This window comes from Carlito syrichta, unplaced genomic scaffold, assembly GCF_000164805.1.
Source record: "Carlito syrichta isolate Samal-C Ts95f unplaced genomic scaffold, Tarsius_syrichta-2.0.1 Scaffold135122, whole genome shotgun sequence".
In the NCBI taxonomy this organism is placed as follows: Eukaryota; Metazoa; Chordata; class Mammalia; order Primates; family Tarsiidae; genus Carlito; species Carlito syrichta.
In genome coordinates this window covers 90,017-106,334 of record NW_007079218.1, presented here as the reverse complement: position 1 = coordinate 106,334, position 16,318 = coordinate 90,017, and the positions used below count along the sequence as shown (strand labels likewise).

Below are 16,318 nucleotides of genomic sequence, written 5' to 3'. Positions count from 1 at the left end.
CTTCTTTTCTATGCTTTTGACAGTCTGGGTTAGTTCTGTGTTTTGGTCTTCGAGCTCTGAGATTCTTTCTTCTGCTTGGCTAATTCTGCTTTCTATGCTTATTAGTCTGTTATTCATTTCCATCACAGTATTCTTTACTGCTGTTATTTCTGACATCAGCTCCTTCCTATTTTCCTCTTGTCTCTCCTCAATTTTTTAAATTCTCTCCATTAATGTCCTGATGTCTGGGTTTGTTGCATGTGACCAGTCATTCTGGGGGCTCTTCATTGTTTGTGTTCCAGAATCTGTTTTCTCAGTGTCTGATCTCCCAGGGGTCTGTGTGAGACCTATATTCTTCTTTTGGTTTTTCTTCATTTGTGCGGTTTTTTCCCCCTCCCTACTTTTTCCTTCCCTCCACATCACCGTCTTCTTTAATTCTGTTATTCAGGGGTAAAGGGATTGGTTTTACTTCTGTCTGTTCAATCTCCTATTCTTTATGTATGCCCTCTTACTTTGTTCAATTCTGGAGTTGCACTGTAGGTTGGGGGTGGTCCTTTTTGCAGTTTTGAGATTTACTTAAGGGGGGAGCTGTGATTCAAAATCTATCTGCAGGTCCTGGTATTTGCTGACAGGTGTGTGGATAATCTGGAACCCACTTCCCACTGCCTTGGAATCTGTCCATGCAGTGGAGCTGTAGGTTTACTCCCTGAAATAAAATGTGGTTAGCAGAGTGAAGAGAATGGAGCAGACAGTGGGTTGAAGAGGTGGGTAGAGAGATAAAGGAGTAAGGGGGGAAACAAATGTGTGCCAACAAATGGAGAGAGAGACCTATACTGAAACAGATAAAAACAATAGACAACAGCTACAGACGAACCAACTCCCATACAACAAGAATAAAACATATAGTGATGCTAACATACAAACTAACCACCCACCTTATTGGTGTGCTGTTCCTCTATAAAAAGATATGGTTTACAGAGAGAAGAAAAGGAAGAGGGAAAAAAAAGGAACAATACAGTAGGAATAGAATTAAGTCATTAAACTAACAGAATCAATGAAGCACACTCTGAGACTTTTCATTTAAGTCCAATGTCCTTTCAGTTCTGATCTAGCCTTCTTTTCAAGCTGGTAAATTAGTTTGCAGTTGGAGTCAGTTGCCCCTGGTCTGCTGTGAAGGACAGGTCAGATCACCCTCCGTTCACCACTCTGGCCTATGTCCTTTTCAAGCTTGTTTCTCCTGTTTCGGTGTTGTTACCTTGAATCGCCAGCAGGTGGTGCTATCTCAGCTGCTCGCCCCAGAGAGGGTGGGGCTGGACAGGAACTGGCGAGACTGGAGATGGATGCCTGCGTTAGGGCATAGGCAGGAGACTCACGGCGGGCAGGACGTCTCGGTCGCAGGAGAGGTGGCAGCGATCCCAGCAGATCTTCCCTGAAGGGGCTTCAGGGACTGAAGTTGTGGATCGCCTCTGGCCCGGGTGGTGGTGGTGGCTGCAGTGGCTGCTGCGGCGGCGGCGTCTGCACTGCAGTGGCTGTCCAGACCGCTGCGATGCCCCAGTGGTGGCAACGGCCGAGCTCCGTATGAAGAGCAGGCTGTGATTTTGGGGTCCGCAGCCCCCGGGGTGAGAGCCAGAGACCCACTGCAGTTCTCCTTTGCAGAGGGTTTCACAGACCAGGTTGCCCCATTGCCATCTTGCTGGAAGTCCCTGAATTTCATATGAAGCTTTATAGTTTCAACTTTTACATCTAGGCTTATGATCCATCTTTAACTGATTTTTGAGTTTGGTTTGGGACAGTTGTCAAGATTTATCTTTTTCCAAGAGATACATAGTTGTTTTAGTACTGTTTGTTGAAAATGTTGTCTTTGGAACCCTTTATTGAAAATCAGTTGACCATATATATTTAAGCTCTATTCTCCATTTATTTCTGGGCTTTGTTCTGTCCATCAATATGTTTATTTATGTTCCAGAACCACATAGTATTACGTACTGTAGTTTTTCAAGTTTGTTTTGACTTGTCTGGATTCTTTGCATTTTCAAATAAATTTTCAATTTAACTTGTCAGCTTCTAATAAAAAGTCTGCTGACACTTGCCTCTGAGTGTCAGCCTCCTTTCCAATCCGTGACATGTGAATAATAAACTTTACTTCTTGCTGCTTTTTTTTAAAAGTCTCGTATTTTTTTCTTGCTAATATTTTGATTGCAATTGTATTGAATTTGGAGATAAATTTGGAGAGAATAGCTTAACCATATTGTGTTTTATTCATGAACATGGTATATCTCTCCATTTCTGTATGTCTTCTCTAACTTCTCAGCAGTGTTTTAGAGTTTTCAGTGTAGAAGTCTTGCATGTCTTTCGTTAAATTTATTTCTAAGTATTATATATATTTTCATTAACTTTATTGAGGTATAATTTATGTAGTTATTTACAAATCCTCCCCTTTAAGTATATAGTTCAATGTGTTTTAATTCTCTTATGTTTATTGATGTAATGGTACACAGAATTGGTTTAGATTTCATTTTCCAATGTTTGTTGTTAGTATATAGAAATATAATTGCATTTACTTTTGGTTGTGATGTCTCTTTCTTACATTTCTTTTGATCTTGAACAGTACATATTCCCTGTTTTTTCCTTTATGGCATTTGCTTGTTGAAGCATTCCAGCCAGTGGTCCTGTTGTCGTCATCTGTAACGTGGGCCCTAGGCACATGTGCTATATCGATCTATATTGATATAAATAAAAGTAAAATTAAAATTGACCACACTAACCCACTAGCCCCATTTCATTAGCTCAGTAGCCACATGTACCCAGTGGCAACTATGTTGAGCAAGTTTTCATCACTGCAAACAGTTCCACAGAAAAGCAAAGTGTGGTGTAGTGGGGTGGCCCCAACTTCCAGTTTTGTCTTCCTGTTTTCTCATGATGCTGTATAACTTATTTTAATAATCCTTGTATTCATAGATAATTGGAAGTTATGTGCATATATCTGAAGGCCTAATTAGATGCAGATTAAACTTTTGTTTCAAGACCATTTCTTAGTGTTGCTATATCCTTCGTATTGTGTTGCAAAGAACTAAGAATCGACCACTGGGTTTTGTACCTTGGATGTAGCTATTGATCTTATGTTGGGGACAAAACTCTGATTGGAGGGAGTGGTTTAAGAGAGAAGGGGAAGAGCAGAGTCTGAGACACCCAGTGGACCTATAGGGACTTTGTCCTGCAAGGAGAAGCGAGAAATAGAGTATCAGCTGGTGGGGATACGGTGCTGAATTGAAGAGTTAGTGCCTGTTAGTGTGCTGTTGGGAACGGTTCCTCTGAGGGGGAGAGCCTGACCATGCAGGAGTGGAAGGAGAGAGTTTGTCGTGCACTGTTCTTCGGCAGGAGCGAGAGAGAGAGAGTCTGGGCGCGTGGCCATGGAGCGGGGCCGGCCGGCTCCACAGCGCTAACAGGAGGCAAGGCGGGACGCGGTGGGTGGGATGATACTCGCGTGTCTCTGTGTGTGTCGCGTCACACCGTCCACGGCTCTGAGGACGGCGCTGGCCCTGCATACATGGCTGCAGATGTCCACATCCGTGTGCTCATTTATGTCTCAGATAAAGCTCTTCTTCCTTTGCTGTCGTTTCTGTCTTCAGTCTGCTGGACTCATTTCTGACGTGGTTCTAGTATGCCATCGTTTCGAACATCTATGATAAGGCCAATAAATTGCGAAAGGAAAAAGAGTCTCACTTTTGTTGCCCCAAGTGGTAAGTCACTAAGCCTAGACCTTCAGGGTGGTCTGCAACTTGGCTGCTTTGGGCTTCCTTGGTCCCTGCCCTAGTGTCTCTGCATCAGTTCTCGCTTCCTTTCTGCTTCTCCTCGCCCTGCTTGCTGGTCGTTTCAGCACCTCTGTCACTCTGGCCTGCACATGGCCACACTGGCCCACTGGCCTCAGTCTACACGCTCACCTTTTGGCTCTTGCATCAGCTTCAAGGCCCGATCTTAGTCTCGATTGATTGAATGAGAAAGGAAATTGGCCAATTCACAAGGCCTTTTTCTGATGTCTTTTTTTTTTTTTTTTTGAGTTGAAGTCTCACTCTGTCACCCAGGCTGGGCGGCACAGTCATGGCTCATCGTAGCCTCAACCTTGTGATCCTTCTACCTCAGCCTCCCAAATAGTTGGGACTACAGGCATGTACCACCACACCTGCCCAGCTAATTTTTTGATTGTGGAGACGAGGACTCGCTATGTTGCCCAGGCTGGTCTCCAACTCCTGGACTTAAGCCCTCCTCCCGCCTTGGCCTCCCAAAGTGCTGGGATTATAGGCGTGAGCACCAGGCCTGGCCCTTTTCCTGAGGTCTGACCTCCCCCAGATTTGACTGGCCAGCCTTGCAACCTTGACCTTGCTGTTGCCCATCCAGCCGCAACCGGGAGGGTAGAGTCCTCCAGTAGAAAACACAACTGCCTGGTCTCAGCCCTCAGGGCTGGGCCAAGGCAATTCTTAGGAGGGGTGGGGACACAGTGGCTGGCATTTTCATGTATCAAGCTGTTATGTGTATCACAGGAGACAGTGGCATCTAAGTGAAGTGCATAAGCTTTATTTTATGTGCTTTCTAACACTTATTTTAACCTTGCTTGTTTATTTTTTATTGGCTACATTCTGTTTATCACAACATAAACTCTCAGCAAATGTTTGTGGACTGAACGACTTGAAATGATAGATAAGAATTGCCTTTTTTCTTGATCACTTATCAATTTTATTTTATTTTGCATTTTTGATTCTACAAGAAAATATCTATTTCAAAAAGCTCAGCAGAGGAACAACAACAAAAAATCAGACTTTTGGCAAAATGCGGCCAGGTGAATCCGAATTCAAATTCATATAGCTGTCCCAGTTAATGAAAGGGTAGACTTTGAGTTCTGCTCCTGGGAGTCAAAGTTATTTTAGAATTTAAAAATTTTTTATTTAACATAAGTATATTGGGAATATTTATGTGCTTAAGAATATTATTATTCCCTAAAGCCCAAATGCACAACTGCTACAAATTTAATAAATATCTTGAGATTGGATAAGATTCATTTGCGAAGCAAAATGTGTCCTTTATGCCGACGTGTCCTTTTAATGTATCTGGAGCCAGATGTTTGGCCTCATTTGCTGGAGTGAATGCTGCCTTAGCCTGTTGGTTCCCTGCTGTTCACTGTCATTTAGGAGCAACAGAGGCTGGGAGCCGCACGCTCTCTGGGAAGGCAGAAGTAAGCCTTTACGCTGAGAAAGGTGCTCGGCTGCATCCCCTGTCCAGAACATCTGAGCTTAAAAACAATTCAGTGACTTTAAGTGTTAGAACCTAAAAGTAGCCACAGTGGCCAAGAGCAGTCTCCCTTGTGCCTGTCTTTTGTGATAGCTATCGGCTGAGGTCCTGAAGCACATAATAAAATCTTCATTAAGGGCCATTCTCTACTTCTAAGCGAGCATCAAAAAAACATGTATTCTGTAACTGAATATACAAATTTTTAGGTGGTAACAGAGAACATGACTTGTGTTTCCTGAGGTAGCGGGGGGCACACTATTGTGCTTATAAGTTTCTTGCATTATGCTTCCTTAAATTTGCACACTTTTCTTTTCTTTTCTTTGGAGACAGGGTCTCACTCTGTCACCCAGGCTGGAGTGCAATGGTGTGATCCTGGCTCACCTCAACCCCAACCTTCTGGGCTCAGGGGATCCTCCCACCTTAGCCTTCTGAGTAACTGGGACTACTTGTGTGCACCACCATGCCTGGCTAAGTTTTGCATTTTTTGTAGAGATGAGGTTTCACTGTGTTGCCTAGGTTGGTCTCTAACTCCTGGGCTCAAGCGATCCTCCCACATCGGCCTCCCAGAGTGCTGGGATTACAGGCCTGAGCCACTGCACTCAGCCCACACTTTCATTTAACCTATAGATTATTGTACTAAAGCAAACATCACTTTCACAGTATTCGCAGGGTATAGTATAGTGCTTATATGGTCTCTTTAAGAAATGACAGAACTACTCAGAAATCCCTTTTTCATTGACATACCTATTTCGTTGTTCTTATAACAGGAGTATAATAAATTATGTTTCTTGTCTAACAGCACGTAAACCATCAACTCATCCACTCTAGTTCTCAGGGTGGTGATATTCTCCCTGGCTTAATGCTTACTGGTTTTCCATATGTGAATGTGTTTATAGATGCCCTTTTAGGATCAGAGCTTAGGCCCCTGAGGAATACCAGTTGTGTATACATTGGCAAAGGCTCATTAGCTCCCAAGTTGCTAACCATAGATCTGCTTTCAGTGTGTGTTTTCTTTGTTTTAAAAATAGAGATTTACTGTGTGTGGTGATGTGCACCTGTAGTCTCGGCTACTTGGGAGGCTGAAGTGGGGAGGGAGGTTGAGGCCAACCTGTGCAACATAGCTAGACCCCACCTCTAAAACTAAATAAAATACAGAGATTTAATGGCCATTGCTTTATTTAGGATTTTTATGTCCAGGTCTATACATGAAATGGGCCTAGAATTTTCTTATACTCTCTATTGGTTTTAGAATTAGGAATAGTATCATGAAATGATTTGGATACCATTTGTTATTTTTATATTTTCTTAACAATTTAAAAAGATAAGGAATTGAGTGGACCCTAAAAGTTTGATGAAATACATGTAGAACCATCTGGGCCTGTTACTTTTTGGTGAATTGGGTAAGAGCAAGGTTATGAGTGCCATTTTAGTTTATGTTTATTTCCTCCTTACATCAATTTTGGCGTTTTATCTTTTCTTCAGAACTTTTAATACATTCTCTAAAAGTTTGTGCATCTAACTTGTCATTATATAGTTGCTAACACCCCTGTTCATTTGTTCTTAAGTTCATCATGGAATACCTTGGCTGTATGGCCTGAGCTGTGCGTTGCAATGCCTGGGGCATCAGTGTCTCCCAAGCTGTCTCCCACGCTGTCCTGTCCAGCGGGTCCTCCTCCTGGCACAAGGCCAGCGGTCCCTGCCTCTCCGTGCCTCCACCGTGCACGTGTGCCTGAGCCACGGAAGGCTTTATGTCACATTTTTACTGTATTGGCATAAAACGGTCCATAGCGTTTTCTGACTTTTCAAGCTTTGCGGCATCCTTAGTTACACCCCTTTTCTTTCCTTCCTCCTGCTTACCCTCCTCCGCGCGTGCGCACACATCAGCCCTCCCAGAAATCCGTCCTTTCTTGGCCTTCTGTCTTCCTTTGCTTCTGCCTTTTCTTATCCTTCTTCCTTTTTTCCTCTGGGCTTATTCTTCTTTTTCTAACTTTGCGAATCGGTCACCGAGCTCAGTAAGCGCTTTTTATTCTTTCCTAACATACGCCGGGAAAATACTATCATGGCATTGGCTGCGTAGGACCGGTGCCCTTTCTGGTTGGTTAGGGTTCTTACAATTACATAATTTGAACGTTATCCTTGAATATAAAAATTTAAAGCTGTAAAAAAAAGATAAAAAATTTAATGCTCTACTTTTTAAAAATGTGTGTTCCACTAGTTTTTATGGATTATAATTTTATTCTTAAGCTATCATATAATTTATAAATTTCCTCAAAGTTGCAATTAAGCATAAATAAAACCAACTATGTATTTTATTTTATTGGGTGAAAGTGCAATTGTTTGTAGTCCACTGTGCAAATTCTATGCTCGTATAGAACAAATAAGAAGCACCTGTCGTTGCTGAAAGTAAGCCAGGAACTCCCCAGGTGACTCTGGGAGCACCCACCAATGCTGACGCAGTGTTTTCTCATTTATACCATGAGTTCTTCCATGGCTTGTGTGCTGTTTGGTGCATCTTAAAATGAGTGAGTGGCAACTTTTTGCTTATTTCCTTGTTACTGATGTCTTAGTATTGTCTTCTGATCATGAGAACCAATGACACCCATTCTCCGATACTTGCTGAGACTTGCTCTGTGGCCCACACGAGGTCTCTTTTCACAAATATTCCGTGTGTGCATGTGAAGACTCGGATTCACTGCTGGAGACTGGTTTTCTAGAACTCCATTTCATAAGCCTATTTGCTGAATTGCTTAAACCCACCGTCTGTGTTATAATTTTCTGTCTGCCTCATCCATCAATTATTGAGAGCGGTGGGTTAAACTCTACCACTCTGATAGTATCAATCTCCAGACTTGCGGTTCTGTCCATTTCCTTTTTATGAATTTTGAGGCTATAAAGTTAGCTGCGTACAAGTTTAGAATTTTAAATTTTTCTAAGTTTACCATTGGGAAATGGATCTTCTTTGTATTAGTGCCTTTTATTTTACTATCTAGTTTGCTAGTCCTTTTACTATCAGCCATTTGGGGCCCAGATGCTTTGGTGGTGTTTAGCTTTGGTGGTTTTTTTCAAATGGCATCCAGATTTTTAAGGAGCACGTGGCTTGTTGCCATCATGTGTTAATCTGCTTTTTAATTGTTTGATTCACTTGTATTTATAATGATTACTGGTATTTTTCCTTCATCTTAGTTTATATTTTTCCTACTTTTAATGGTTTTTATCGTTTCTTTTTCTATGCCTTTAGCTCAACCAAGGTTTTTAATAATTTATTTCTCTTTCATTAACTAGTTTGGAATTTAGCCATTTACTTCTATTTGTATGTGAATATACATACAGGTATTTATTTTTAAGATAATCTACCCTTTCTTCCCAAACTTACAGCACTTTTTCTCTTTTTTAGGGCAGTCTCACTCTGTCGCCCATCCTGGAGTGCAGTGGTACAGTCATAGCTCACTGTAGCCTCCAGCTCCTGGGCTCAAAAGATCCTCCTGCCCTGGCCCCCTGACTTGCTAGGACTATAGGCTTGAGCCACCTCACCTGGCCCCACACTGACAGCACTTTAACACCCTTGCTTTGCATATTATTGTCTAGCTTGTTGTTGCTACTGTGTTTTGAGTCAGGGTCGCACGCTGTCACCCAGGCTGGAGTACAGTGGTGCGTTTGTGGCTCATGCAGCCTTAATATCCTAGGCTTAAGTGATCCTTCAGCCCCAGCCTCCTAAGGAGCTGGGACTAGAGGCAGGAGTCACTGCGCCTGGCCAATTATTTTTATGTTTTACAGAGACAAGGTCTCTGCCTCAGCCTCCCAACGTGCTGGGGTTACAGGCATGAGCCACTGTGCCTGACCTTGCCTAGTGTTTTTTACCCAAACGAGACATCACCCTTGTGCAGTTGATGTGTGCTGACTTATTCGCTTTCACCCGGTTCCTCACTGCTCCTTCATGCTGCTCTCACTTTCACATATAGACCTGTTTTCCTTCTCTCTGAAATACTGACTTGGCTGTTCATTTACATATAGGGATCTAGCAGTGATGAACTGTTCTTTCTAAACACTTGGTTAACTTTCCAGCCCTCCAATGATGATTTAGTCATCCAAATAGCCCCCAGGCCCCGAGTGCCTCATGCCCAGAGAGGTGTGGACCGGTGCTGCTGTGCATGCTGTTTGCTCTCTGCCTGGCAGATGTGAGGCTGCATCCTCATACAGATGAGGATGGAGCTCCAGACGAAGACGCATGCTCAGGAATGGCACATGGCCACTCTGTGTATTGCAGAGAAACCTGCACAGTGTGTAGCGTGCACAGAAAGTAACTCATCAAATACAGCACTTAAAACCGAGGGAACTCATGCTTTAATAGACACTGAAATCACAAAGGAAGGCCAAGTGCCTTAGCAGTCTCGATAAAAATATGAAGTTCTTTTTACATGGTAAATTTCATAATATAAAAAGTTTAATGCCATCTGGAAACTGTGTAATTTACCCAAAAAAAGTCCACATAGGCCAAAGATGGCGACCACTGCAGGTAAGGAACGTGACTGCCAGTGGGGAAGGCGCTGCAGAGGGGGCTGCGGGTTCCTGACAGGGAACAGCTCTGAAGACTCTGGCACAACAAGGGTCCCGTTCACATACCACGTGTACACTTATTTTAGCTAAAACAACAAACAGGTGATGAAAATTATACAGTTTCCACTCTGCCTACTTACTAAAAGCAAACCAGATTATTGCATGGTCTTTTTCCAACCTGAACTGAAATGATCAAGGCTACAGTTCTCCTGGGGGTCTGCAGGGGGGTGGCAGGTGGGGAAGCAGCAGGAGAGACGCGGGCCAGGGACTTGCTGCCATGCTCACCTGCTAGAGAGTCGCTGGGACAGGACAGCATGGTGGCACCTCATCTCCTGCTGAAACTCAGCAGGCATCAGTGTGGACCATGAATTTTTAAAAGTGGGATGGAGGTGAGAACACTTTCATTTTGCTGCACTTCACTGTGCATCAAAATGTGAGCTTTAGTAGCTAATTTTCTCTTGGTATTTTGACTTAGCAAAAGTCATCAGTCGTTGAGTGGTTCACGGGTGAGAATTAAGACAGCCTACTCCCTTGTGGTGTGGTCACGCCAAGGTTTCTAAGGCAGGGAGGTTGTACTGCTCGTCTTCAGTGTGTCTGCGTCTGCTGGAGCAGCACAGGGCAAGGCATTTCCGCCTCCTGAGCTAAAACGAAGTATGCCCAATGCTTTCTGCGAATGGTAAGCAAAAAATCGTTTTGTAAATCTACCCACCTCCATGGAGTCCTCCTAAGCAGGCAGAGGGCTGGGGGCTGTCGGAAATCACTTGCTGCCATCCACTGGCCCCCGTGCGCTCAGGGCACACTGGTCAGTCTGTCCATTACCTGACACTCTTCCCAGACTGTAGCAACAAAACCACTATTCCCTCTGTCTTCTGTCGTCTGTACCAGGCAGTCATCCAACTTTATTGAAAGGCCAGGTATCAGGCATTTTAGGCTGTGTGAGCCAAGAGGCAAAGCAAGAATATTATACAGGAACTTAAATAACCATTCTAAGAGGTTACTTAGCTTATGGCCACAAAAGACAGACAGCTGACCAGATCCACCTCAAGGGTCACAGTTGTCAACTGGTCTGTACACAGAAATCTCTGTGAATTGTACAATCTCCCATAATTTTAAGTGCATTCCTTTTTCGGTGCAGCTCCCCAAAGTCACTTTTATTTTACATCCGTGTCACTCATAAACACCAAAACTGATAGTCCACATAAAGCAGCAGTGACCTTACAGTGATCTTTAGCTTGGCCCTATCACTTTATCACCTTTGTTTTCCCTTCATTGAAGCTTGTATCTAGAACATAAAAAACCCCACATATACCATTTGGCTCTTGAATGTGAAACCTAAAATAATAAAGTACATAGGACTAAAACCAGGTGAGAGTCCATGAGTCCTCTTAGCTGGCTTGGCAGCCACAGAAAGCGGTCCGGGTGGTGGAGGTGTTCGCTAGAGGTGGGCAAATAGGGTCACCCCCTCCTCCTCGCGGACGGGGGTACAGACCCCAGGCCTTTACTCCAGGGGTCCTTGGCACTTGGGAAAGAGACTGCAAGAGTGCTGCTGAGAAAGGGACAGCCTAACTGTCTGCATATGGGTTCAGATATCTGAGGTTTACTCTTATTGTTGAGGATCTGATTTTGCTATCTAAATACAAAATTCTATAAATTTGGTTTTATTTGCTACATGGGTATTTTATTACCATTTTTTCCCTACTAATATAAAGACATCCTCATAAGCTTATCTCTTTATAAAGTACTTCTTTTTCAGTGTGGGGATCAGGGTTAGAATGTGACATCCTTATTGGTGAAATGAAAAACCTCTATGTTGTAGCTCAAGGGAATAACAAAAATTGGATAAATATTATCCTTTCTTCTTTTCAGAGGAGTACACTGAGGAACAGGGGAGAAGATCAGTGCATACAGATAAGGGGAGATCCTGCCCCAGAGTCAGACTCCACCTGGGGTCCTGATGGTAGCGTTCCTCCTGCCAGGCCCCTCGAGTCCACTCCATGTGTTGCTGATGTCTGGGCCAGGTGGCTGCCACCTTTGTGTGATTAAACCCTTGCAGTGGTAGGATTTTAACTTTAGAGTTACCTAAAAGATATTCATTTAAATTTTCCAGCTAAACTTAGGATTAAGATGATTTTCAGCATTTCATTTCTTTATTGAAATAAATTAATGGTTACCCCTAACTAGACTATTCCTCTGTCTCGTCCAAAGCTGGCAACAATGTGAGCATCCTGGCCTCGCTGTGGGGAAAGTCCGCCTTCATCTTCTATGATAAATATCTGTTATTCGGCAATCATGTGGCTGTCTATCGCAGGAGAAGGCCCCCTGCTTCTCCAGGACACAAGGCTTCGGCTGTGGGGGGCTTGTCCTTGAGGCGCAGACGTGCGAGGAGGCTGGCCACGGCAGATGTGAGGGTCGAGTGCAGCTCACAGAGATGGGGTGCTGAGGTTGTGGGGAGCTGGCAATGGATTTAGAGAGGTCTTAGGGGCCTGGAGCTGGGAACAGAGAATGACGTTAAGCAACTAATACAAGGGAGGGAGTAGGAGCTGGAAGGCTAGATTCTGGTTAAATCTAGTTAGCCATGGGATTGTTTTTCTTTTTTTTTCTTTTTTTTGTTTTTTGCTTATAAGGAAACTGAGTGATTTCAACTTTTCCCTCCAAACTTGATAAGTACTTATTGATGACTGTTCAAAATTTGACATTTTAAAAAACATTTTGAGCTTTTAAAAATAATAGCTATAAATGCAAAGTACTATTAATAATAAAACCAAGTTGTTTATCCATGTACAAAAAAGGTCACTAATGTTTTAAAAGCACAAAGTTGCATTTTAAATCACAATTGCATAGTTCTAAAATGCCTGGATAAGAGTTCCATTGATTTTCCTAAGAAAATTCAAGTTCAGTTGACAGAGGGGCCCGAGGACGTCTGCAGGGCTCGATGGAGCCGAGCAGAGTTCCGCATGGAAGCGCTGCCTCAGCATGAAGTATTGCATTGTTGCTGTGATGTTACACGATCGCGAGACCAGAATTACTATAACTTAATTACAAATCATTGGCATTTTAAAAACCATTATTCTGTTTTTGGCTAATATCACACTTTCATGTAGAATTCAACTTAGAGAGATTTTATATATCCCACCCCCAACCAGCATCTGAAAAACCTTTAAAAAAGCGCTATTTGTATTTCTGTGTATAAAAGGTACTGCATATACACCTCTTAGCAAAATATGTGCTCCCGCTCCTCTCCCCACCCCAGAACCATGACCATTTTTGTACAAAATCCTGTTGAAGAATCGTATCAAAGATGAGAAGCAGAGAGTTCAAAGGTAAACATTTGGTGAAGTGTGTGGAAAATCACACGAGCCTCTTGCACCAATCCCACAGAAGTCCTGGCTTTTGGAGAATCTGGCCGGGAGGCCAGAAAAGCCACCAGTGTGTGGTGGTGGCCTTTGGATGTGGAAGTGCCCTTTGTCCAGAGAGCACACTGTTATGAGGTGCTGCTGGGGGTTGTGGGGGGTGACTGCACTCAGACAAGGGAAGAGGCTGACATGAACACTGAAACCCTGTCTGTGGGCTGCTGTGCTCTGAGTCAATGGGCATAAAAAGGCTTCAGCATTTGGAAGAAGGAAAAAATCTTCCTGGGGACAGGAACTTGTAGCCATTTCCAGAGGGAAGTCTCAAAGGGCGTGTGGGGGCTGCAGCAGGAGGGCTGGCGGGCAGTGGCAGTGTGCTCAGTGTGGTAGTCTCCGTGCGCCAGTGTCCGTTGGGAGGGGCTTTTTGTGGTGCTTCGCCGTGTTGCGGCAAAGACAGCTCCTTGAGTTCAAGCTTATCTACTCCCTCCTCCTTCTTGTTGTGCCGTGGTGACAGATTTAACAGACTGAGGACATCTCTTTTGGAAGTCATCGTTCCGGGGGTCCCGTGGAAGATCTTCATTGGTCCCGAGGAATGCTGGGGCGTGCTCTGCCAGAACATCTTCAGGTTGTGGACGGCCTGCACTTTTTCGTCAATGGCTGCCATTTTCAGTTTGTCTATGTCTGGAGCATCAGCAGGGCTCGAGCGAGTGGAGCCAGCTGAGGAGTAGGATAGAGCTGGGGATGGTGCACTACCAGCAGGAGACTGATGCCCTGAGCTTGGGGACATGTTTCTCGGAGATTTGGAAATGTGAGCACTGTAAGGAGAGCTGGGGTACTTCAGTTTAAAGAGAGGCTGATCCATCAGGGAAGTCTGGGAGTCAGAGCCAGGCGATGGCCGGCCGCTGTGCTGGCTCGGGCTGTCTTCTTTGATGGACATCTCTGAGGTGGTGGGGCTGCTGTATCCAGAACTCACCTTGGGTAGGGATGAGCTCCTGGCTGGGGGCTTTGGCTTAACAGGAACTGGTGACGGTTGACTCTTCTGATGAGAGAGCACGGGCCTGCTGAACGCACTTGTTTCTGACGCTCTGAAGACGGCAGCACTGTTTGGCACAGAAATGCCATCTTCTGGGTTATGACTCTTGCTCGCCTGACTGCCGCTCCTCTGAAGACGTTCCACCGCAATAAGATGGCTTTGCGTCTCCTCTAGAATTTTCTGGGCTAACTCTTGAGGATCAAGCTTTGGGTTGTTTTCTTCTTGGGATTTCACAGTACTATCTGTCTCTGTGCTCGACTGGTCTGATTCTCCTGTATCTGAACTTGCCAGTTTTCCAACCTTTTGGAAGGGTGAGTTTGGGCTGGGAACGAGGGTCATTTTAACTGGAGAGTTTGGAGTGCTCATACTTCCTTTGGAGCTGATTGAGGCCTTCACACCCGCAGCTGTCCCAACTCTCAACTGCTTCTGATCCGGTGAGAAGCATGTCTTTCTGTTTTCTTGGTAGGGTGCCAAAGGCTCAGTACTGATGATAGAAAACCCTTCGTATTCCTCGTCGTCTTTGTTGCCGGCAGGGCGGGTCTGGGGGGACAGCTGGCTCCGGGGCAGGGTAGATCGCTGCGAGTAAGCATTCTTGGACCGGTCATGGTCCTGCCGTGCTCTAGAACCCCCACCCTCTGACCCACCCTCAGGCTTGGAGACAAAGCTCATTGAGGAGGCGATGGAGCTCAGGCTGTACACGGAGATGGCGTCTGAGGCGATGCTGTCTGTGCCCGTGGGAGAGAAGGGAGGGTGCTGGTAGCCCAAGGGCAGGGCATTGGAGACAGACTGAGCCGATGCCAGAGACTCCAGGGAGGATGAGCTGTCCAGGCTGAGGCGCTTGGGCAGCTCGGTAGAATCTGAGCACAAACACAAGTGCCCAAGGGCTGTTAGAATTCTATATGGTTTTGATGCTTCTTTCAAAATTATAAAAATCCTTAGGTGCACAAAAACTAGTCAAGATTTAAGCAAGAGCTACTTATATATACTGCTCGAGTTAACCTCACAATCCTGAAAAGCATGGTCAATCTCACATGGGTCAAAAACACCCTGGGAAAGCTTATGGCCACACCTGCCTTGGACCTCTGCCACCACGGCCATCTCCACTCTGCTCCATCACGAGGGGACAGGGAACAGCAGCAGAAGGAGCCCATATCTGCCTCAGCCAGGCCTGTGAGCAACCTGGGCCATCTCCTGTCCTGAGCCCCACCCACCCTGCCACCCCCTCCAGCTCCTCGCAGTTGACCTCAGGCGTGGTCTACACTCACCCTCCCAACTGCCTCTCCTCCCACTCACCTAACCCACACCATCCAGGTTTTTGTCCCCATTCATTTTTGTAAAGGTCATCTATGAGGTCCACCCTGCTCTCACCTCCCCAGGCTCCTCCTCTTTTGACCTCTGAACTCTGGAGTGCCCACAGGACTCAGTCCTTGTCCCCGCCAACCCTGCACTTGCAGGCACCCTCACCCTGTGATTCCATGCACACTTGTATCTCCACATCAGCCTCTCCTTAAACTCCAAGCTCATGCAACCAGCTGCCCTAGGTGGGCGTCCAATGGGCATTTCACGACTGAGTGTGTCCAGGCTGGAACCCAACCCATCGCTCTGCCACTCTCCCAGTCTCCCAAAGGCAATCCCATTTTGGCGTCTGTCCCAAGAAGCCACGGCCTCTGACGGCCTCTCTGTGGCGACGCATGTGAGTCTTCTGCCTGCAAGCCATGACGGCCATCCCAGCCAGCATTAACTCTTCACATGGAGCTGGCTCAACCCTTGAGAAAGGCAGCCAGGCCAGGTGTGCCCCAGGCCCCTGTGACCCAGTGCCTGCTCCTGTCAGCCTCACTCATCCTCGAGGCCCCACAGGGGGACACCCTGTCACCACGTCGTGTCTGCTGCTGCCCTCTCACCTTCTAGTCCCTCCCCTGCTTTCATCTCTTCATGGCACTCGCCAGTCCTCGCACACACTGCGTATATTTTAGCTGTGTCCCCCCCACTGAGTGTGAGTTCTGTGAGAGCAGGGAGTTACTAGTTTCTGCTCTTGAACTGTCCCTAAAACATACACCGAAAATGTGTGTTCACTTTCTCCCCCCTCCCGGGACGTGTGCTACAGCCTGCCCCTGGGGAGCAT

At 45.4% G+C, this 16,318-nt stretch overlaps 1 protein-coding gene across 1 annotated transcript in view; it reads right to left on the bottom strand.

Annotated features, from left to right (window-relative positions):
• Positions 1–12,828: 12,828 nt before the first annotated feature.
• LOC103250798 (tetratricopeptide repeat protein 28) overlaps positions 12,829–16,318 on the bottom strand; it is a 47,611-nt gene continuing 44,121 nt past the window's right edge. The window contains exon 12 of the mRNA XM_008049385.2: positions 12,829–15,053. Coding sequence (XP_008047576.2) covers positions 13,420–15,053 — 1,634 coding nt within the window. The 3' untranslated portion in view covers positions 12,829–13,419. The remainder of the gene's footprint in view (positions 15,054–16,318) is intronic.